A 23557-nucleotide genomic window follows, 5' to 3' on the forward strand; every position below is an offset into this window, starting at 1 on the left:
TATAAAGTAGTCTCATTTATATTATTTACAATCTAATGTCTCACATGTGATTGTATCTACAGTTCCATGAGATTTAAATTTTTCATAGAGCGGACTATCTTTAAATACTATATATGAAAGAACCGCTTTCTTATAATAATCTGACATCAGTTCTAAATTGCTTATAACTGTTGATAAAAGATGTGCTTTTGCCACATATATCCCTAAATAAAAGAAAATAAGATGCTATAATTATAGATATTTGTTACTCATTCTTAAATTATTTAGCATATTCTTTCTATTATAGATTGTTATCATTTCTTACATTAACTTACCTGGTGCTTCAAACATAAGATAGCAGAAATGCACATGTAGATAATAATATGATGGCTGATAATGGAAATATATTCTAAGCTGCGATGCAGGTATATTGAATTTTTTACTAATTGCCGTTGTCCCAGCATCTCGTATATTTCTTAATAAAGGGAGATGAGAAGCATTCAATTCCCTCAATGACCTTATTTTTTGAAACGGTAAAGCCAATAATTTTAATGTATCTAGTTGTTTATCCCATTTGAAATCTGTCACTAATACAAAACCAGTGTTCTTGTCAGAGTCTTCATAGATAATACTTTCCTGTTCAGCTTTGTGCTCCAAAATATTTGTTATCCACTGAAAGTAATATGAAAAAAAAGAATTACATAATATTGATTTTCAAATATGAGAAATCATACCAAGCGACTCAATATTATATTTTAGATAAATTCCAATAATAAATTCTATATTTTATATACCTCCAAACTTAGACTTTTTGATTCTATATAAGGAAGAGTAACTTGCTGATAAAGTTCATACGTTTCGTCTATTATATATAATTCTTGTCTCTTATATTTCTCAATGTGATTCTGTGTAGCGGGATATATCACGGTCGTGTGTATGCCTTAAGAAACAGAAAATGGATTTGTTTGTAAACGAATATATAATCAATACAGTAATACACGAAAAATCGATGTACTGTTATATTCCTCGGTGGGAAAGCAATCGTAATTCCTGTAAATATCGTTGGTGAAGTGCTTTCGGAAGAGCGTCTTCCCGTCAAAATAACCTTTCTCCAACACCAACTTGTCATGGGGGAAACTCTTTTGTTCGAGCAAAACGATCGCCGAGCCTTCGCGATCCTCGAATGTTCCTTCTATGCATATCGATTTTCGCACGCAATTGTTCTGCAATACCTTTGTCACTTTGAAATTCGACAGATTCAATTCTACTTCGCGAGTCGCATCATTCTCGCTCTTGTCCGTATTCTCGGTCGCGTTTTCGTCGTTCAGTTTTATCTTTTTCGCCGGTGGACAATCCCCGTCATTGACGTTTGTACATTTCTCTGCCATCGTCACACGTTATGTAAATACTTTAATTTCAAAAATAATAAAACACCCCGCGCACGTTAAAGTGCAAAAAATTGTCCGATAATAGAGAGAGTGTCTATCGTATTCTTTCTTTCTTATGAATTTCTGTCCCTCTTTTTTTAGAAAACCTAACCTAACCTCTTAAGACACTTGTAGCGCTCCGTTTGAAAATCCCAGTCGCACACTCTAACGGCAATAAAATACACTTATAGGATAGTGAACTTCACCATCGGTACAGTCAATATTTATAATGTCAATTATCGACGTGTCGGTGACACGTTCGTACAAACCGGCGTACGTATTTTTACGAGGCTGCAGAAAATATTCCAAGCAAATACACGAATTCTTTCGCAATTCTCTTGAATATTTCGCACAGTGTTAGGTAACCGCATAATAAGTACGGTCGAAAACTATCGAAAGTGGTAAGATTCGATCGACTGCTGTAACCTGTTGTGACCTTCGCTCAGAGCGTGAAGGGCATTAAACACTGCAACGAGTGTTCGAGAAAGAATGTTGCAAGTCGATGACAGAAAGGTAAAATGAAAGATATTTGAAATAAATCTTTTTTCAGGCTTTACTATTTTACTGGCTTATTAACTTTTTTTCTCTCGCACACGTTCTGCCTTTTTCACCTTCGTTCTTGCGAGCATTTTATTTTCTCTGTTTTATAAGAGTTGACCATTTGATAAGAATAATACGGCTGAGTAATGACATTTTATTGAAGGTTTTTATAGAGTTCAGAAGATTATAACTTCTGAAGAACTTCAAGAATTTTTTTCCTTTTTTTTAGTAATTGGCGAAATAGTTTTCTTTGCTTGGCTATATCGATATGCGAATTTATTGAGGTTAGGCGCATTTTAACTTCGTAACAGTAACTGATATAGCAGCTAAAAGTATTTCCAAACGTATTACTGATTTTATTAAATCTACTTATTTGTATTTAAATTATATATACATTAATATTATATATATATATATATATATTAAATTTCCATAAATTATATATATATATATTTTTTCATAAATTATATATATATAAAACTATATCAAGTGGTATTTTTATCTGAAATCTTCTTTAATAAAATCTTTATTTCAAAAGTATGATAAATAAGAAAAATAAAATATAAATAGAGAATAAAATTCAATTTTGCATATATGTGTATATGTAATTTTAATATACATATGTATAGCGTCATTGAAAATATTTTTTCATATTGATATCTATCACTTATTTTTCAATGTCAAAGATCAATTTCAATGTCGTGTGATCAAAAACTGAGTATATATTTCGTGAATTTTTCAAATTTTTAAACATATTTATCTTTAAATATCTTTTGTTTCTGAATAATATTAATAAAAAAAGTACATTAATATAGAAAGGTTTTTTACATGTAACAGTCTAGTGAATAATTCATCGAAACTTCTATAAAAGTAAGAATAATTAAGTTAGAAAAAAATACATGCATGTGTATATTTATGAGCAAGCTCCAAATAAATAGGTGTAAGAAAGGACAACAGGAGCTTATATGTTTCTTTTTGACTTAGTCAATGTCAAGATATATGTATATATATATATATATATATATATATATATATATATATATATTTATTTATTTATGTACATGTATGTATATATTTCGTCGGACGATATAAAGCGTGTGTGTGAGCGATGCCTATAGATTACGATTGACATTCCCAGGTGTGTATCACACATCTACTCTGTGATAATAATCACACCCTTTCCAAATCCCGCGGAATTCACTTCCGCGCTAGCGACATTTATTTGAAATCACGTGTTTCGAGCGAAGCGCGATATCTCGAATAACCTCGCTTCGACAAAATATCGCGCGTTACGATGTCATCACATTCGTTCGTCGTCAATCGGAACGCACAGGCCCCTAAGAAGATCCCATTCATGGAGTATCTGTTACAAGTAAGTTAACTTGACGAGAATAAATATATATATTTTTCAAATAGCGCATGCGATATCGGTTGCGCAGAAAATTTCCATCGAAATTTCCTTCAAAATTTACACGGGCGCGATTACTTGCAAAGAATTATACGAATTTTGTATTCAATTTTGTTTAATCTTCGAAATAATCGATATCGAAAAATTGCGATTTCATGTACATTTCTTTATTAAGAAAACTTTGATTACGATATGAAATGTAAATCCTCTCGCGCTGATACGTGTTTTCGATAAGTATATTTGTTATCTATTTATCAAAAAACTTGAAGAGAAGAGATATATAATTCAAGGAGAATTATGTCATTTTGTTAGATGTTCACAGAGGATATCTATTTGTTTAAAGCTATTCGCATGAAAGAATATAAACAAACAAAAATCTCTTGATATTTTCTTTCGTTTTTTCGTAAAAGTGAAAATTAAAATAGAATTTTTTCTAGCGAAATCGAACGGCTATTTGTATTTTCTAATGTATAATTTTCGCATTTATATATTTTCTGTAAATTATGTACGTAGATAAGAACTATTTTTAGATATATCTCTTCGATAAACGAATTTTTAAATTTCTTAATTGCGTATTAAACGAAAAATCTTGAAAGATATTTTTTGTGTTTTTATGCAAGATTATATAGTGATGCTACTAAAACTAAAGAATTTGAAAGCTTCTTCAATACTTAATGATTTATCTAAGTTTTTACGTCTTTATCTATCGTTATGTAAGCTAATGATAAGCTAATCCGATTCAAGTGCGTCACGCTGTGAAATATAATTATTAGTTGACTCTCGAACGATTTATTGTCGCTTTTGTTCACTTTTTACATATCTTTTTCAAGAGCAACAGCTGCGTCTCCAACTTGTAAATTGTGTATGTCCTCGAGAAAATGCGAGAACTGCAATAGGAAGATTAGAGTCGATTGAAGCCAGAGATTAATAAAGAGGATGAGAGGGGAAGGGGGAAATACTTTATGTTAGAATAGAGCAGATATATATATATATATATATATATATATATGTAATAAGATATACATCACAGAATAAAGTAGAGAAATATGAATATGAGAAATGGGAATCAAGATATTTCATATACATACATACATACATACACACACACACACACATATATATATATATATATATCTTGAAATATTTTTTTTTATTTTTTTATTACTCTTTTTATCTAATGCAATTGTATTTGACATATATAATGAGATATTTTTTATTTATAACCAATAATCATGAGAGAACAATGAATATTATTTTGAATTTAATTGTCACCAAGGAAGATTTTAAACGGATCGAAATATCTGATATTTTTCTGATTATTATTTTGCAAACATCTGTTATCATTAATTACATTTATTGATATACTTATATTACAATTTTTTATAATTCTCTTTCTTTCTGTTATGATTAATCTTTGCGAAAAAGAAATTTCTTGAGAAAGAATATCGTAAGCTAAATTCTAAAAACTCTAAAAACTATGATTTGAATCGAGAAGAACTTATGATATGGACTCATTCCTCTCAAAATTATCTTATCGTGAGTCATAAAGGTTAACAGAAGCTACATTATCCAAGTATCAGTTATTGTTTTGTTGTCGACTATTTTATGTAAAAGTATGAGAAGATTTAATATACTCTAAAAATGTCGATTTTATGTAACGATAATGCGTTTTTTATTATGAATAATTAGATCTTAACTCATAGAATGTTATAAATCATTGCGAAATAATATGAAAGATTATCTTGGCTTTAAACTTAACAGTTGAGGTTTTAAATAAGCGATTATATTATTTCGCATTTTATTACCGACACATTTTATTATCGACATCAGTATCAACATTTTTTATCAGTCTCATCCATAATTAAAAATAAATTTATCATATCTAACCATGTTATCAGTCGACCCTGAGTCAAAATAATTTTTGACGAAATACTATCTCTCGTATTTCTTTTTTTTTTTTAAGAATAAAACAATTTTTAAAAGCTAAACATGATTAAACTCGGATTATTACTAAAGTGCGATGATAGCGACATTTAAGAAATTTAATTGTCGAGGAAGATCTTAAGCGGATTGAAATATATAGACATTTTTCTGATATTATCGTACAAACATCTATTATCATTAATTACATTATCATTTATTAAGATACTTATATTCTAGATTTTTTAGCCTTTTTCTTTTTGTTGTGATTAATATAATGTATTATTTATTTAGAGCCCCCTTGTATTTATTGTTTGCGATATATATAATAATTAAGAAATATCGCGAAGGCGTCCGATATTAAACTTTAATCATTGTCGGATACTCCTTTAATCGAGAAAAACGAAGATATCGAGAAATATTTATTTTTTTAAAAAATAGGATAAACACGTTCTATCGTAACTAATCTATTCATAACTGAATTGTCATGCTAATTTTCACTTTAGATATACATTATATTTGTCCTCGTAGCATGTGGACGCAAATACACGCGATTGTATACGTTAGCATTAATTTTTTTTTTTCGAAACACACGCAATTGCTTTACAATAAGTTTCTGTCATTCGTCTTTCGAGATTTCTCGAACGTGTGCGACGACACGATCGCTCTCATTTTCGGACAAACGACGATTTGTTACACGCCGAAGAAAAAAAAAAGAGAAGGAAGGACAGATATCTTTGTGCTTTCTCATTTACAACGCCTATTACTACGCACGCAGCCGATTTTGCATTTCTACACGAGAATTTTACTCCAACGATCTCGGAGATTTTAGCGAACTTTTAAAGAAGGACGATTATAATCGCGCCGATATAGGACATCGATCTATTTTATATACAATTTATTTTTCTTTTTTTTGAGTAACTATTTTTTTTACGGCTGCTTTTTTTAAAAAGTCACCATGCATGCGCTTTTGCACTCGTTCGGTAATCGATTTATCGGAACGGAGGAGGAGGATTTCATAAGGAGAATAGGTAAAAAAATCTTGGTCTATTTTCATTAATTCAGGCTCGCGGTCATCAACGCAGCTCTTCAGATACGCAGGCGTTTCGCGAGCGTACGAAGAGAGATGCACGGGCCGAGTTGCAACGTGAATTGGAAAAGCTACAGGCGACCGCTCGTGATGATAAGAAGGAAATTACGGGCCGGCAATTTGCCGGATTTAAGCATCTGTTCGAGCGATTTCTGCAGGAGGAGGGCCCGTCCTTAGAATGGGATCACATTCAAAAACTACCGGAAGATGCGGTAAGAATAAAATCATTTTACGTAAAAAAAATCATTTTATAAAAGTACCCAATAGCTTCTTTCATTTTCTCTTGAATAAATTTAAATAGTATTCTGATAGTTTTTTTTAATCAATAAATTCTATTATTAATTTTAGCGAATTGAAAATGAAATTAAGGATTATAAAATAAAAGGAAAGCTTATTCATATTATTATTAAAAGATATTGTTTTAAATTATCTTTTAACGAATTTTAAGAACATTATTTGTTTGTTTGTTTTTAATCTATTTTGATTAATAATTTTTTTTACTAATAATTAGTGAAATAAACTGAATCGAAATTGTATATTTTTACAGGTCAAAAATTATAACTCTTTACCAACACCGGAAAATAATGAAATAAAAGCGTTACTAAATAAATTGGTTGTGGTTAAATTAAACGGCGGTCTCGGAACGAGCATGGGATGTCATGGACCAAAATCCGTTATCGCTGTGCGAAATGGATTGACCTTTTTGGATCTTACCGTTCAACAAATCGAGGTTTTAATAAGTTATCGTTATTTACTTATAATGTATACATATGCATGTTATTCATTTATTTCTTTACCTCTTTCTCTTAATCACACATAGTTATATAATTATAATAATTATAATCTCCATTAATAGCACCTGAATAAAACGTACAACGCCAACGTGCCACTCATATTGATGAATTCGTTTAACACAGATGATGATACGCAACGCATAATTAGAAAATACAAGGGAATTGATATAGATATTTACACTTTTAATCAGAGTTGTTATCCGCGTATAAATAGGGATTCTTTACTTCCAATAGCGAAGCATTGTCAAGTTGATGAGGATATAGAATCGTAAGATGATTTGTATATAATAATATTATTAATACTTTTTAATAATATTACACAGTAAATAAAATAAAATCTGTTAATAGTTGGTATCCACCTGGCCATGGGGATTTTTATGAGAGTTTTCAGAATTCTGGCTTACTTAAAAAATTTATTCGAGAGGTACGAGATTTTGTTTTTTTAATACTCCTTAATAATAACATCCATTTACAAGAAACTCTGATCTTTTCCAGGGTCGTGAATATTGTTTTATTTCGAATATAGATAATCTTGGTGCCACAGTGGATATCAAAATTTTGAAATTGTTATTAAATGAAGCACCAGCGTCCAATCTTGAATTTCTCATGGAAGTAACCGATAAAACACGAGCGGATGTTAAAGTATATTTAATTATTCAAAAATTATTCAAATTTTTATTAAAATTATTCGAAATTTTTTTTAAATAGTAATAATTGTAATTGTATATTTTATTTCATATATATTTATGTGTATAGGGTGGTACACTCATAAAATATGAGGATAAGCTTCGTCTTCTTGAAATAGCTCAAGTTCCTAAAGATCATATTGATGATTTTAAATCTGTCAAAACATTTAAATATTTCAATACCAATAATCTCTGGATTAAACTTAGTGGTATGTATTCTTTAATTTAATACAGACAATAAACATTAGTTATCATTAATATAGACAATAAACATAGAATTGTAGTTAACAAGTGTTATTTCTTTAGCCATTGAGAGAGTACTTGAAAAAAATGTGCTGAATATGGAGATAATAGTAAACAACAAAACTTTTGCAAATGGTCTAAATATAATACAACTTGAAACAGCTGTAGGAGCTGCTATGAAATCATTTGAAGGGAGTATTGGTAAGTTCAAAGATGATAAACTTTAAAGCAAATTATCTTTCTATAATTTATTTTAGAAATTATCACTAATTTAAATATTGATTTTATTAGCAAATAATTGATATTTAATTAACATTGTATATTTAATGCTACAGGTATTAATGTGCCACGTAGTAGATTTTTACCGGTGAAAAAGATTTCTGATTTGATGCTTGTTATGAGTAATCTGTATACTTTACGTAATGGATCTCTTGTAATGAGTCCTCAAAGGATGTTCCCTACAACACCTCTTATCAAGTTGGGAGATAATCATTTTTCAAAAGTCAGTATCAATTTTTGATAATGTATGAATTTTACTTTTAATTTTATATATTAATGATCTTATTGTTAATTATTATTTTTTCAACTTATAGGTGAAAGAATTTTTAACTAGATTTCCGACAATACCGGATCTTCTTGAATTGGATCATTTAACAGTGTCAGGCGATGTTACCTTTGGAAAAGGAGTAACACTGAAAGGCACAGTTATTATAATTGCCAATCATGGAGAACGTATAGATCTTCCTTCTGGAACAGTTTTAGAAAATAAGATTGTATCGGGCAATCTACGCATATTGGATCATTAATAAATTTGTATAAATGGCTGAAAGAATAGTATGTCTGTATGTTTAGCTATCATGTATCTTAAATTAGCTAGTCAAGCAACTGTATATACACATATATTTTAGGAAAAAATCGAAGATATATTTCTATAAAAACTATTTTACTGAAAAATATATATTGTACATAAGAACTTAATCTTTAAAGTATAGTAAATCATAGAATATGTATTATGTTATACAAGTAATTGAAGTTTATATGGCATATTATAATAAATGAATACTCTTTCAATTTTTATAATTTTATTAATCAAAGTGTTTCTTTAGAATTAGCATTAGGCATATTAAATAAACAACACTATGAATGATTTGAAAAATAAGTTATGTATACAGTAGTTTTTACTTTTTAAATCACCCACGATGATATTTACTAAAGTAAAAACAAAGAAACATGTAGATACAAATCCAGCGTGAATAATATCTTAAACTTTATTTTTTAATTATAACATTACTTGTGTATATATACATATTTATTATTATACATATATTCCCATACAGCGCAAACCAGTGTTGTTACATTGCAGCAATATTGCGGCAATATTATAATATTGCTGCTATGTAACAACAATGATATGTGCTGTATGGGAATATATGTATAATAATAAATATGTATATATACACAAGTAATATTATAACTAAAAAATAAAGTTTAAGATATTACTCATTTTTCAATTCAATATAAATTTGATTTTAGAAATTGTATTTTTAATTTAATGAGAATTTTGTAAAAAGAAGGGAAAAAACTATAAAATTATATATTATCGTATATATAAATATAAATATATATATATATATATATATATATATATATATATATATATACACATATATATAATATATATATAAGATCATGCAAGATTAGCGTGACGCAAAAACGTCATCTGGCGATGCGCGACGAATTTAATCGGTCGCGAAAACAGAGCTCCCAACTTTCGCAGATTTCAGTGTTTCCTGTATTAGCTCGATGAAGCTAATGGAGGACGAGATGATGTTTCGATAAAATACGCGATCAGACGATCGGAAGTACATCGTTGTATACGCGAAGTGAAGTGCATTTTTCCCCCATGTCCGTTGTTCCAACAGAACGATAACTTTCGCAGGTAAACGGATGTTTTTTCATGGAGACAGCAAACGTATTAACTCTTTCGCGGTGACCACGAATTTATCTCAATTTATTCGTCGCTGTTTCCAAGCGACGCGTTGCTTCCAGCGGTTAGATGCAATTAGTTCATCTCGATCAGATGCAATCAGTTCATAATCAACTTTATTAGCAAATGCCGCGTTGTTCGTATACAATATATATAAGTTATTTAATCATTAATCTTTTTTATCTAATCGGATTGTCGATATTTCATTATGTTTATATGTATGGATACTTTCAAGCCTAACCTACCTTAAAAATTTATAGCTTTATATGTAATTCAAGATACTCTGGCAAGACGATCATATTGTTAATTAAAAGAATCAATAAATCCCATCATTATTATGTTTTTTCATTTTTTTCATTATATGTTAAAATTTTAATAATCGCGTGTGTGTGTGTGTATATATATATATAATAAAAATATATATATATAATAAAAAAACAAAAATATAATAAAATAGAATAGAAAATATTTCTAAAGTTATTAAATGAGTTTGCAGAGTATACATCAAGATTATTTATTATATCTTTCTAAATGAAAGATTAAACCTATCTCTACAAGATTGCACTTATAATGCACAGTTTTGTATTTTGTTCAGGACTTGCAAGCACAATCTTATATAAATGGGAAAAGTTAAGAAGAGACCAGAATTGCTACATTGTGGCAAATCGCGCAATATATTGCGCAATTTAATGCTGAGAGATTTTGGATTACGCACAACGCATAAAACTAGTACGCGTGAATTGGAGCCAATAGCTGAAGCGAACCTAGTACTAAGAGATCATAAAGAATTGGTATATTCTTATATGATGACTATATATACATATATACTATATTATTTTACTAATTTCACTCTTAATTAATATTTCTAATTTGTGAGAGAGAATCAAAATAGATATACATAATGCAACAATAAATCTTGTTTGATACAATGAATAGAAACAATAGTAATTTTATATTAATTTTTGATAGCTAATTTAATAATGATATAATGTTAATTATGTATTATTTGTTTATTTATAGAAATGTAATTTACCTGGTGTTCCTAGATCTTCATTTTTGATGGTTTTCAGTGCTGATGGGTAAGATACAATAATATACTTTATCAGACTCGTCAAAAGGTAATGCTAAGAGAAGAAAAGGAGTGTGCACATAATAATAGGTGGTAGTTTTTTTTTTCTTTTTTTATGTTGGAAATATTATATTTATATATATTAAAAAATTATATTTATATATAAGATGACAATTTTTAGGACTATGATGGCATCTACACATGGGAATCATAATGTTTATATCACGGAAATTTCAACGGGAAAGAACATTAAAATTTTATCTGGACATCCACGTACTCCATGGTGCATAGCTTTCCATCCATCTTCGAGTCAGATCTTAGCATCTGGCTGTTTAGGAGGTCAGGTTCGTGTGTGGGATTTAAATGTAAGTATAGTTTTCTCTGAACTATGTAATTTGTTTCTGAACTGTCTCTGAACTATGTAATTTGTTTCAATAATAAATTATAAAAATGTGGATCTAAAGATGTGTAATATTCTAAAGATCTAAAGGTGTAAAAATTTGTAATATAAATTTGTTTATGTAGGGTGGTAGTGAAATTTGGAATGCTGATAGTCATACTGTTATTGCTTCGCTTGCATTCCATCCATTTGAAAGATTATTAGTTATAGCAACATACAATGAAATTCATTTCTGGGACTGGAGTAAGTCTCAACCTTTTGCTGTAGCTGCTACAAAGACTGAGAAGGAAAAAGTGAGGTATCTATTTCTTAAATGAGATTGTTAGAATGGCACAATATAAGTATTTGTTTTTTTATTTAAAAAATTTTTTCTTTTGTAAGTGATATGAGAAAAAAAAATTGGAAAATGAAGAGACATACAATATATTTGCATAGATAGATAAAAAGTACGTTTTATCAATTAATTTAATTTTAATAATACAAGTTATTTTATTTCTGTTAATTATTTGCAAACTGTAATCTATAATATTTATTTATCATGTCAATATTTTGTGTACTTTTCACTTTGGATAATACTTATATGGATAAGAAACATTACAAATCAATTTTTATTATAGATACTGTGTGTGTTTTTAGATTCTTCGATTTATTTTAAATTATTTAATATAACTTAATATTTGACAGTTTTATAAAAATTGCAGATATGTAGCTTTTGACAATTTAGGAAGAAAACTAATCACAGGAATTGCAAATACATCACAAGTTCAACCACAATGGGATCGGGCTCCTATGGGACAATTACTTAGAACTAGTTTAATGTAAGAATACAATGATTTTGTATATATTGTACATAAAAATAAATTTTAGATATAAGTCTGTTGTCACACATTATGTTATTAAAATGTTTTTTTTTATTTTATTTAAAAATTTGAATTTTGAAATATTATATTCACTGAGCAATGAATATTGTATATTATATGCGTATATTATAAATTTTTTTCTCCCCAAAAAAATAGGAATTTTAGATATCCACGAGAAGGCTTCCCGGATGTTGAACTTTCACCTTGGCATTTGTGGAATCATGGCTCCGTATACGGAAGAGGATCGACAGATAATCACATGCCAGATAGAACTTCCCGGTATTCAAATTATAGGACACAAAATTAAATCAATTAAATTCATCGGACAATGTACAAAATTTGAATAGAAATCTTTTCAGTGCGTATCTGTTTATGCGCAGAGGTCTCGAAATGTCCAACTTCTCACGATTCGCCAATCACCAACAATTCAGGAATGGTACACGGCAGGAAGAGGCGCGGTTTCAACGACGACGTAATCTATCTGAAGGTACAATGTCTATGCTACGATGGTCCTCATACCATCATAGATACAACGACAGACATCATGAACTAGTACGACAACTTAGAACCGCTATGTCGTTTCGTAACAATGCTCAATCTTCAAGTACTCCATCCGGTACTGTAACAATTGAAATTCGTCGTAATAGTTTTCTGCCTTACGATGTAGAACTGAATCAAACTAACGAAGCTACATCTTCACCGAATATCACGAGAAATCCTCTTCGCCCGCCCGGCAACCCGGTGAATGTGGACAATATCGAAAACAGATCAGCAAACGACAGCAACGACGATTTTCCGAGCAGTTCAATGAGGAATCGTGATCGAGAACCTAACACAACAAACGCTTACTTTGGGGACACATACGAGCAATTGAACAACGTGTTGAACAACGGAGAAAGATTGCGCGGAAGGAATGTTCGAGATCCGGAAAGGAGGATCAATTTATGCTATAGAAGTCTCGTCGATCAATATGTGAGACTCGTAAGACGTTACTTTGACATTTCCAGAAATAGAGATACGGTGAGCTCTATATATATATATATACACACACACACACATATACATATACATATATATATATATATGTATGTATTATTGTCTAATTTTCCATTTGTGAACATTTTTTTTCTGAAATATAACTTATATTAAGATTATATTAATTTCGTTTAAAGATCGATCGTGGCACAGATCCTATGGATATGCCAGAAACATCCTCTAATTTGGAAGAGTCTAATAATAATAGAAGAAACGAATCATCGGCAGCAACTGAATCATCTATACGAAGATTAAGAAATGAATTGAATTCCAGCGCCCAAGCAAATAATACGAATCTGGAAAGACATCTACAACGATACCAGCGACTGATGGAATGTTGTGAGCAGGAGGATATCGGAACTATCCTTCGTAATTCGAGAGAGGCTTTGAATGCCGCTGCCGAAAATAATAGTTCATGCCTGGTGCGATTACAGAAACTGCGAGAGAGATTACAACGACAGACAACAACTTTATTCGAATATTCCAACAACCGTTATCGCCTTCGATTACTTCGCAATGCTATCATTGACGAGATCGAAGCGCTTAACAATATGGAAGCGCAATTTACTAACACAAGTTCTAGGATCGAACGATTGCGAGACGAATTCGCGATGTATGATTTTCTGCCGCGAAATCAGCGCGGCACGACCGATTCTTCGCAGGTGAATTTAAACGATGTCGAATTGAGAATACCTACACCAAACGACGGACAATTGCCCAGCACCAGTTCTGCATCGATGCCCTCGAGAATACACGAATCTATTGTATACCCTAGCACAAGTCATGTCAGAGAAAATGAAGAAATCGACATAATATGGCCCGACAGAGCGAATGGTAGCGAAAGCACTTCATCAAGAAATACAGGGAGGGCTATGAGAAGACGATTCGATGCCACAAATACAGAGGATGAACCGCCGAGACGACGAAAGCGTAAATTGGAACTAATAACGTTACCAGAATATCTTGGTAATATTTTTATGTTAATAGAAATAAAATTCTTTGAAGATAAAAGATAAAATTTTTCAGAAAATAGACTTTTTAAATATCCATTTATAATCAAGAATTTTAAATATTTCGATTTACATATGCATATCTCTAATTTTACATACAAATTAATAACATTTTTATATCGTAGATTATAAATTTGTTTATGTTTTTAGGAGATAGCTCATCTTCGAGCGACGAAGGCTATACGCAAGCATCGACATCCCATAACAGTGCGTCTAATTTTACAGTTTCAAGTCATTCAGCGTTTCAGCCAAATGTGCCCAAATCTATCACGCAACGAGCAAGCTCGCAAAATCGAGAAGCGCCAGCTAATTCTTCTAGACTAAATGAAATTAATGAAATTAACAGTCTTCTGGGCAGTTTAAATAATGAATCAAACGAAAATAATATCCAGAATAATAGAACATCAATTACACAAAATTCGCAAGAAACGCCGAGGTCTCAAGAATTCAGTAGTAGGCAAGGATAAATTTTTATATTTTTAATCTCATATATAAATATATATATATATATATATATATATATATATATATATTTAATCATATTTATTTTATTTAAAAACACGCCTTTATTTGTATTTATTCGAAATTTTTAATATTTAGAAATTCATTTAGAAGAGTGTTGGATAGTATCCAACGAAATTTACATGCGGATCGAGTAGAAAACAACAATACTGGACAACAAGTATCTTTGGATGATTCAGAAAATGGATATTGGCTCCTTGAAGAGAACAGTAATTCAGATTCAAATTTGGATGATACGAATTCCAATAGTAACTCAAACTCTCGTCGATGGACCAGCCGATGGATACAGTTGGATAATTCAAGTAGAAACTCAGAATACACCAACGATTTACCAAACGAGCGAACTCAATCAAGATCTCTATCAGGAAATGGGGATCAAAGTTTCAACGATAGACAAAGAGATCAAAGAAATCACTTGTTATCGCCTGTATCGGCAAATCCTATTCGCTATGAACAACCACCGTTGTTCCCGTTTAGAAGTTTACGAGAAAACCAATCCCAAAGAATAGCACAAAATCAAATATCTTCCGGCAGCGGTTCTAACAGTGTTCACTCGCAAATGTCTAATTTAGGCATAGCAGATACAATAGAATTAACAGGAAGCGTTAACGATATTGTTGCAGCGGAAATAGCTGATCCAACTGATCGCGAAAGTGTTCGATCAACGGTAATGGATAGGCAACAACCAGGAAATCAAGAAAACCAGGAAAACCAGGATCAACAAAGTATAGAGGACGCACTTCTTGAAATACTCGATTCTACTGACGATAATATAATAGACCCGAGAGAAAGTTCACTAGGAGTTCGGCAAGGGATTCAATTGCTTAGTCGTCATATTGACAACATGCATCGTTTATGCCGGTAAGTTCATAAAAGTAGAATTCTTATTGTCCAGAATTTACTTTGTCAATGTTTGAAATCGAAATGTGCCTTTTAAGCGAAAATTTGAAAATTAACATTTTAAAAATAAACAACAGTTATCTGAAATGTTTTTCAGTCAGATTTTTCGTTAATTTTGATATGATATCAATAAAAAATATAATTGTTAAAATGCAATTTTTAGAAGAATCATTGTGTAACTTTTTTTTAGAAAGAGAAGTTTTTACTCATTAATTAGAATAAATACAAAAAATAAGATGGATTAGAATTATTCTTGTGAAATATATTAACTAATAAATAGTATTTAAAAAAATAATTACATTTGAAAGTGCAATTATGAAATATTTTTCATTGCTCTTGTTATTGATCTTTAAACAAAAATAATAATTTTTCTCACTTTTATTACAGAGCACGCGTAGAAATAGTTCAGTTATGTCAAGTACGTAAAATGTGGGAAGATTTGCAACGACAAATACGATCGTTACACGTGACAGTACGTATAGAAAGGCAGAACAGTGATCAAACGGAGGCGCAAAGAGAAAATCCTGGTCCATCAACATCTACTGCGGGTTCATCGAATGAATCGGCGAAGAATTTTAAGAAAGCTCTTTTAGAGAATTATCAGAGAGAGAACAGCGAGAATGATCGGGATGCGAGATCGTACATAGATCAAAATCAACCATCAACTTCGAGGGGAATAACCGATATCGATGGAAATTGCGAAAATGGCTCTACGTCATCTAATAATTGTAACATCGAGGAGAGCACGAATATAAGTCTCTCGAATTTATTGCCAAGTGATATCGAATTACGACAGATGCAGCGTCTCAAATTGGACGAGCTGCTGGACGGGATCTTCAGACAACAATCACACAATCAAAATTGTCCCGTTACCGATGTTGCATCGCGAGCGAAAAATGACGATCATACATATGCCAATTTAACATCCAACAGCGACGTGCAATTACCGAGTATATCCAGTGTTGTATCGAATATCGGAGCTAACTCGAATTTACCGGCCGTTACTGCGATAACGACAACAATAGAACCATTACCCAGTATTTCAAGTTTTGTCAATAGTATCGATCGTGCCAACTCCAGCAGGTCAACCCAAGTATCAGACACGAATGTTAATTACACTACAATGGACGACGCAATTACTAATAACAATAATAATAATAATAACGATGATAATATAAATGCCAATTCCCTTATGCAAGGTTCGACGAATCAAAGTGAAGCGACCCAGTGGCGAACTTTTGTATCATCGGAACTCGATTCATCTGCTAATAACTGTAATAGACGAGAGAGATATGTCAGGTGCATCTGAAGAAATATTGATATATAAGAGTAAAGAAATATGTAGCGTATTTGGTTTTAAAATATTAAAAATATTAAAACAATTACATTTTTAGAAGTAAGCTAGTAGAAACACAAAAGCAATTACATTTTTAGAAGTAAGCTAGTAGAAACACAAAAGCAAACACACTATATATTGTTTCTCTAAACTAACTTTCCTAAACAATTTCGTTTAATGATGTATTTTGTTTTGCAGACGATTAAAACTATTATCTTTGTGTCATCGCCGTAGAAGACCAAATCTTAGAGTTCAATCCAATAATCCGTTTCGTCATTGCAAGCATGTTAGAAGACCATGGAATTTACGCAGAAATACATCCCAGAATAATAACAATAACAACGACGGTTTAGATGCGGATATAGATAGAATGCAAAGCTCGAACACGTCTGAATATTTACAAAAGATGATCTTACGACTAGAAACATTGGTCCGACAGCAGAGAGATTTAGCTTGCAACAGCAACACTAATAGAGGCTCAGACGGTGATAATCGTCAATCAGAATCTGGCAGAGATAATGACAATCGAGAAATGGAAGAGATTCGTGAAGCTACAAGATTGAGAGCTAGGTAAAAAGTGACACATTAATTCAATCACATACTTTTTGTATTTATGTATAATAATTATATATATATATATATATATATATATATATATATATATAAAATATTGTAAATTTTATATATATTAGTATTGTAAAGTAACATATATCGAACATAAATATATATATATTAAAAAATCCATGAATGATCAACATATATTAATGTGAATAAATGTTTCAGACAAGTTCTTGGCTTGATGGTGAGATCTCTGATTCAATTCTTCGAAGTGACAAGATCAGGAAATGGTTCTCAAAATAATGTTCTCCTTGAACAAATGTATAGTAAGTTAAATGTGTATTATAAAATTATATAGTTACATATAAAACATTATAGATTGTTAGCATTGCAATTTAAAAAAATAATAATTCTACATAAAAAAATTAATTTAAAAAATTAAATAGAATAAGTAGGATAAAATGTTTTCATATATAATTATAAAAAGTAATATCATATGTAGTTATAAAATTTCGATTATTCTTCGTTATATTTTCGAGCTTAAATAAGCTTAAATTTGCATTTCTCGAAAATATGAGATTTCATATTAAAAACATTCTACATTTTGGTTTCTTTATTTTTTAGAATTGTATGTGCTGTTACATCTGGCGCTAGAATTAACAGATTTATTGCTAGCACAATTAGTGATAACAAGACGTGAACTGGAATCTAGTCAATATAGATCTTTCACTACCGATTTATCGGTAGATAACCAGAACGAGAGAACACGTAATAACAGCGTCGACAGTAGTCTACAGACGGAAAATAATCGCGGGAACGATAACACATTGAGACAAAACGCGGATAGAGAATGGATTTCTAGCATCCGTAATATGCCAAGCACATCTAGAGTGGAATCCGTAGAGGATCTTTTCTCGATAAACAGAAATAGACGTTTCTCTCATATGGCGCAACAATTGAAGCAACTGTTTCGTCAGAGAATAGAAAGCAGTAATAATAATTCATCCGAGAATCAAAGTGATCCAGTAATAGCTGCACCTAGTAGCAATGGCGATGATACCAATTATGACGATAACGCTCAAAGCGAAGATAATCGGCATTCGATCTCCGAGCATGCTCTGTCAGCAGAGGTGCAAAGTATTGTGGAAAGAATCCAGAGTAGCAGTTCAATCGACAATGACGAGGTCAGAATTGAAAATCGAACGATCGATACTGCACATACTTCGCGCGAATCACGAAACTTGAACGACAGCTATCGACGGAATTACAGAAATGCTACGGTATCCGAACCGGCGATGAGAAGACGCGTCGATGAATCAAGAAACTCCCAAGAAAGGAATACTAGTCTTACCAATGAAAGTTGGAGAAGCTACGTTTCCTCATCGGGAGATGAACAAAACAGCATCAGATCGCCGCAACAGAGACCTCGATGGTCCCGTCAATATGTGCGAGATGCGAATTCGTCATTCGAGCGTTCTTTGCACAGATACGATAATTCCAATGCGAATTTTCTGATCGCGTCTGACAATCGCTTATTTCTTCATGGTAGAGAGGGCGCATCTCTTCGACGAGAATTCAACGTACCCGAATTGCAAGTGAACAGCGTGCCCGTGAATGATTTTGACAATTTGTTGCCCAATAATCCTCGAAGAAGACATAACACACCGCCGACCTTGTCGCATATACTTCCTCCATACCTAATCAATAATTGTCATCACAACAATACCGACAATAGAAACAACGATCGGACAAACGAATCAACGGTACAATCTGGACCAGGCTGGGCTGGACTGTCGAACAATAGCAGAAATAGAGTACAGTATATTAAATTCTGGTTTTATGCATTTATATGTATACATTTATATGATTTTAATAGGATTATTCATATCGATTATTATTTAACATTAAGTTCATATTTTTTTTATAATTTCATGAATTTTTAATTTATAATATATAAATATATAATGTATTTTAGAAAATATGTTTAGTCTTATAAATCATTTTGTATCTTAATTATCTTTGAATTGATGAACATTTCATTGTGAAAAAGGTAAGATTCTTTTCTACATATTATTATTTATTAACTGTTAAATCTCTTAGGTATTGGCGTTTTGGCGCAATCGATTTGGACCTCTTTTTATACCTCGTTATTCCGAACTCGCGGCTAATGGAGAATCACGGGTTGGAGGAAATGCTAATGTCAATCCTGGTGATAACAATAATAGTGGTAGGAATGGCGAAAATGGAGCTAATGGAGAAGGAGGAGGAGGAGGAGAAGCAGAGGGAGGACAAGATCCTGGAAATGATAACGAATATCTGGACATTGGTAACTTACTCTATTTTTTTCACCGAAGTATAGTCACATGTTGATATATAAAATAATTCCTTATTGATACAGTTAGAAAGAAGATAATGACATGTAAGGAAATAGAAACAAAATTAGAAAAATAGAACAAAGAATAATATTTTCTTCTATAAAAATTTATTTTTATCTAATTAAATGTTTGTGTGGAATTTAAAAAAAAATCGAAAAATTAAAAATAATTTTTCTCTATTTTAAGCTTGTAACTTTGACATCGATACCACAGAATGATTTATCCATAGATTTATTGAATGATTTATCCAATGATTTATTTCATAGCTTGGTCAAAATAAATGAATAGAAATATAATATTCTTTATTAAGGAATTAAACATATTTAATGTCAAAAATAGCATTTTTTTATGATACACAAATAATGTTGTTTGCAACAAACTTAAAATATTTTCCGTTATTTTTTAAGATAAGTTTTTTAATCATTTACTTTGAAGCTAACACCGAACATTTTTTCTGTTAATACAAGTCATGCAAATTTCAAAATAATGAAAGGTATTTCATTATTCAATTTTCAAAAGTAATTTTCTTAAAAACAAAAGTTCATATAAAAAAAAATGATATTCTATGTTTTTTTGGTATCTCATATTATTCACATAAAATCACTATTAATTAGGGGGATCATCTTCATAGTATAATCTAAAAATTATACAAAGCATTTTTAAATTATATATAATGTATATATAATGTAAAAAATATATAATGTATGATTATATGCACAAATTACTTCTTAGAACATGTACCATTCAATCCAACCCAGTTGGAAGCACCCAGTAGTTATCGAGTACAAGCCTGGGATTTTTCTAATGGTGATATACCTGATATTACAGACCGTGAGTAAAATAATATTGAAAATATAAATTATTATAATATTGAAAATATATATTACACGTTTTCTGTATATCATTATATGTCATTGACCTGATATGATTTTTAGCTGACAAAAACGTTGTGGTGCGTGAATGTAAAATTCAGAATGATGCCTTTATCGATATATCTGCAGATGGGAAGTTGTTAGTATCTCTTTTGCAATCGGGTAATCGTAATGTGACTACCATGTTAGGTAAATATATATTGATTAAATTTTAGCGATGGAATTGGGAAACTCAATTTTACTTAAAAAAAGATTATTTTTTTAATTTTAAATTTATATATAATTTGAATTAATACACAAATTATATAATATCAAAGATAAGAATATTCAAGTCTTTATTTAATATTTCTATATTACACACACACACACACACACACACACACACACACACACACACACACACACACACACACAGAGAGAGAGAGAGAGAGAGAGAGAGAGAGAGAGAGAGAGAGAGAGAGAGAGAGAGAGAGAGAGAGAGTGCCCGGAAAAACGTCGCGAGAAATTTCGGGAGTGATTCGAGACCCAAAAAGAAAGAAAAAAAGCATAAGTCTGAAAATAAGTCGTTTCCGAGTCACTTTTGTGTTAAAAAAATCGTAATTTATTTAGTTATTCCGCTTGGCATCTCTTTTTAAAATTTTTTTAAAATTGAAAATTTTTTATTTTAAAATTTAAATTAAAAATTTTTTTTCTGTATAATTGTTCATGTATTATGCATAAAAACAATAAAAATTTTTGTGAAAATTATTTCGTGAAAAAGTAAAATTATTATATTTGAGTAAAATTATTATATATATTTGATTTAGGTATTTATAGTCTGCAGTGGGAAACACTTGGAGAAAGGATTTATTCGACGAAAATTAATCACCAGGTAGTATCTGTCTCGATATCACCAACGCAACAGCATGTCTTAGTAGGGTTGGGAAGATATTATAGCTCCAGGCCGTTTCCGATGGCTCTAATCTATAAGTTAAAGGAGAAACAGCCTGACGATGAGAAGGATGTCTCATCGACTGATTCGGTAGAATCTGCATACGATTCTTCTGACGAGATTCTTGACGATAACATTTCTACAAATGGTATCCCGAGACGAAACAACAATAACGTTACAGCCAGCGGTTACAGGCCGCACATTCAAGACTGGCGAATACGAATGAGAACCGAACTGGACATTAAACGTGGTAGAAAAAGTATGGTAGTTATTCGAGAATTATTATCAAGCAACCGGGAAACTGTGGGCCAAATCAGTCTAAATTGTATTAGGTGGGCGCCGCAGCCGGGTCAAGGGATGATTTATGCTACAAGTACCGGACAGTTAAATATTCTACAGTGATTCCGTGTGCATTCATAGTAAACAGAGACGAAAGTAAACGTCCTCTTCGTATTATAACAATGCTTACCATAAATGTGTCATATGCGTAAGACATAATATAGTATCGCGGTTCACACTAAACTTCTTTTTGGTAGATCGTAAGAAAGAATATAGATATAACGCGTGACGAACGATAATAACGTTTTTACCATCAATCGGATTATCGAATTTGACAGATTGATGATGGTAGAATGATTATAAATATCAGACTACAAATGACCTATAATGTTTATATTTAATTTCTTATCACAAATTGTTTTTTTTATATTCAAAGCAAGTATATAAAAAATACAAGATGTGTAGATATAATAATATATATTTAATTAATGTATTATTGTATAGTTTATGCAGTTTTTCTATTATGTATAATTTGAAAAGACTTTGCATTGTTTCTGTTAGGCTTGTAATATAAGTTATCTATCTTCTTGAAATCTTCTGTTGAATCCTATAATATGAAAAAAGGATTGATTATAAGTTGTGAATTATTTATATATATATATACACACACACACAAGGTGATCCATTTTAAAGTTTCCACTAGAATATCTCTTCAGAAAAACATTTAAAAAAAAGTTTCAGATAAAAGTTGTAGGATTTTATAAGTTCTATTAAATGGTCATATCTGTTTGAATGAGTAGAGAGATTAAGATTATATGGAGTTCAACTTTGTTTTCTTAAATGGAATTCCCTAGTTTTCATTTACATATTCTTATAGCTTATCTCGAGATTTTTCAAAACACTATAATAAAGTATTTTTTTGTTAAGTACTTTTCGAATTATGAGGCTTGAAATAATTTTTTAATTTTACATAAACCATAAAATATCTAGTAAAATATTTATTTTTCAATTACCTTACCTCAATACTTTTATGCATTACTTTTATGTAGATAATGTGAGGAATCAATTAATGTAAAGAAAACACAGTTAATTTTAAGAAAAAATAAGTAATTTGCAATTAACAATTATATATTTTTTCTTAAAAACAACTATAATTCGAAAAGCATTTAACAAAAAAATATTTTATTATAGTGTTTTGAAAAAATTTCGAGATAAGCTATAAGAATATGCAATGAAAACTAGGGAGTCCCATTTTAAAAAACAATATTGAACTCCATATGATCCTGATCCTTCCATTCATGGTTAAATGGATATGACCATTCAATAGAACTTTTAA

The 23557-nt window shown here is 30.7% G+C and overlaps 3 protein-coding genes across 9 annotated transcripts; 2 read left to right on the forward strand and 1 right to left on the reverse strand.

Moving 5' to 3' along the window:
- Window positions 1-1517, reverse strand: LOC105258276 (m7GpppX diphosphatase). The gene is made up of 4 exons (XM_011269442.3): window positions 995-1517; window positions 774-919; window positions 315-651; window positions 1-203 (listed from the first exon to the last, which is right to left on the reverse strand). The coding sequence occupies exons 1-4, from the start codon at window positions 1365-1367 to the stop codon at window positions 22-24; spliced, it is 1038 nt and encodes a 345-aa protein (XP_011267744.1). The 5' UTR covers window positions 1368-1517; the 3' UTR covers window positions 1-21.
- A 135-nt stretch (window positions 1518-1652) lies between these two features.
- LOC105258261 (UTP--glucose-1-phosphate uridylyltransferase) lies at window positions 1653-9142 on the forward strand. Of its 2 annotated transcripts, none has more exons than XM_011269429.3 (10): window positions 1653-1919; window positions 6340-6576; window positions 6912-7094; window positions 7221-7426; window positions 7507-7582; window positions 7654-7800; window positions 7915-8053; window positions 8151-8288; window positions 8423-8589; window positions 8681-9142. In XM_011269429.3, the coding sequence occupies exons 1-10, from the start codon at window positions 1896-1898 to the stop codon at window positions 8891-8893; spliced, it is 1530 nt and encodes a 509-aa protein (XP_011267731.1). In that variant the 5' UTR covers window positions 1653-1895; the 3' UTR covers window positions 8894-9142. The 2 variants fall into 2 exon arrangements, with proteins under 2 accessions (XP_011267731.1, XP_011267723.1); XM_011269421.3 differs by lacking the exon at window positions 1653-1919 and adding an exon at window positions 3055-3318.
- A 666-nt stretch (window positions 9143-9808) lies between these two features.
- On the forward strand, window positions 9809-22620 carry LOC105258237 (probable serine/threonine-protein kinase DDB_G0282963). Of its 6 annotated transcripts, none has more exons than XM_011269399.3 (20): window positions 9809-10026; window positions 10670-10865; window positions 11095-11153; window positions 11325-11508; window positions 11669-11841; window positions 12245-12361; window positions 12560-12682; window positions 12751-12890; window positions 13071-13423; window positions 13576-14404; window positions 14599-14905; window positions 15049-15831; window positions 16258-17169; window positions 17405-17776; window positions 17990-18090; window positions 18389-19578; window positions 19865-20090; window positions 20872-20970; window positions 21075-21200; window positions 21818-22620. In XM_011269399.3, exons 2-20 carry the CDS (start codon window positions 10695-10697, stop codon window positions 22342-22344), a joined length of 6792 nt encoding a protein of 2263 aa, XP_011267701.1. In that variant the 5' UTR covers window positions 9809-10026; window positions 10670-10694; the 3' UTR covers window positions 22345-22620. The 6 variants fall into 6 exon arrangements, with proteins under 6 accessions (XP_011267701.1, XP_025268046.1, XP_011267677.1 ...); XM_025412261.1 differs by having other exon boundaries at window positions 12763-12890; XM_011269375.3 differs by having other exon boundaries at window positions 12751-13423.
- The last annotated feature ends 937 nt before the right edge of the window (window positions 22621-23557 follow it).

This window comes from Camponotus floridanus, unplaced genomic scaffold (assembly GCF_003227725.1).
Source record: "Camponotus floridanus strain SB8 unplaced genomic scaffold, Cflo_v7.5 scaffold5, whole genome shotgun sequence".
In the NCBI taxonomy this organism is placed as follows: Eukaryota; Metazoa; Arthropoda; class Insecta; order Hymenoptera; family Formicidae; genus Camponotus; species Camponotus floridanus.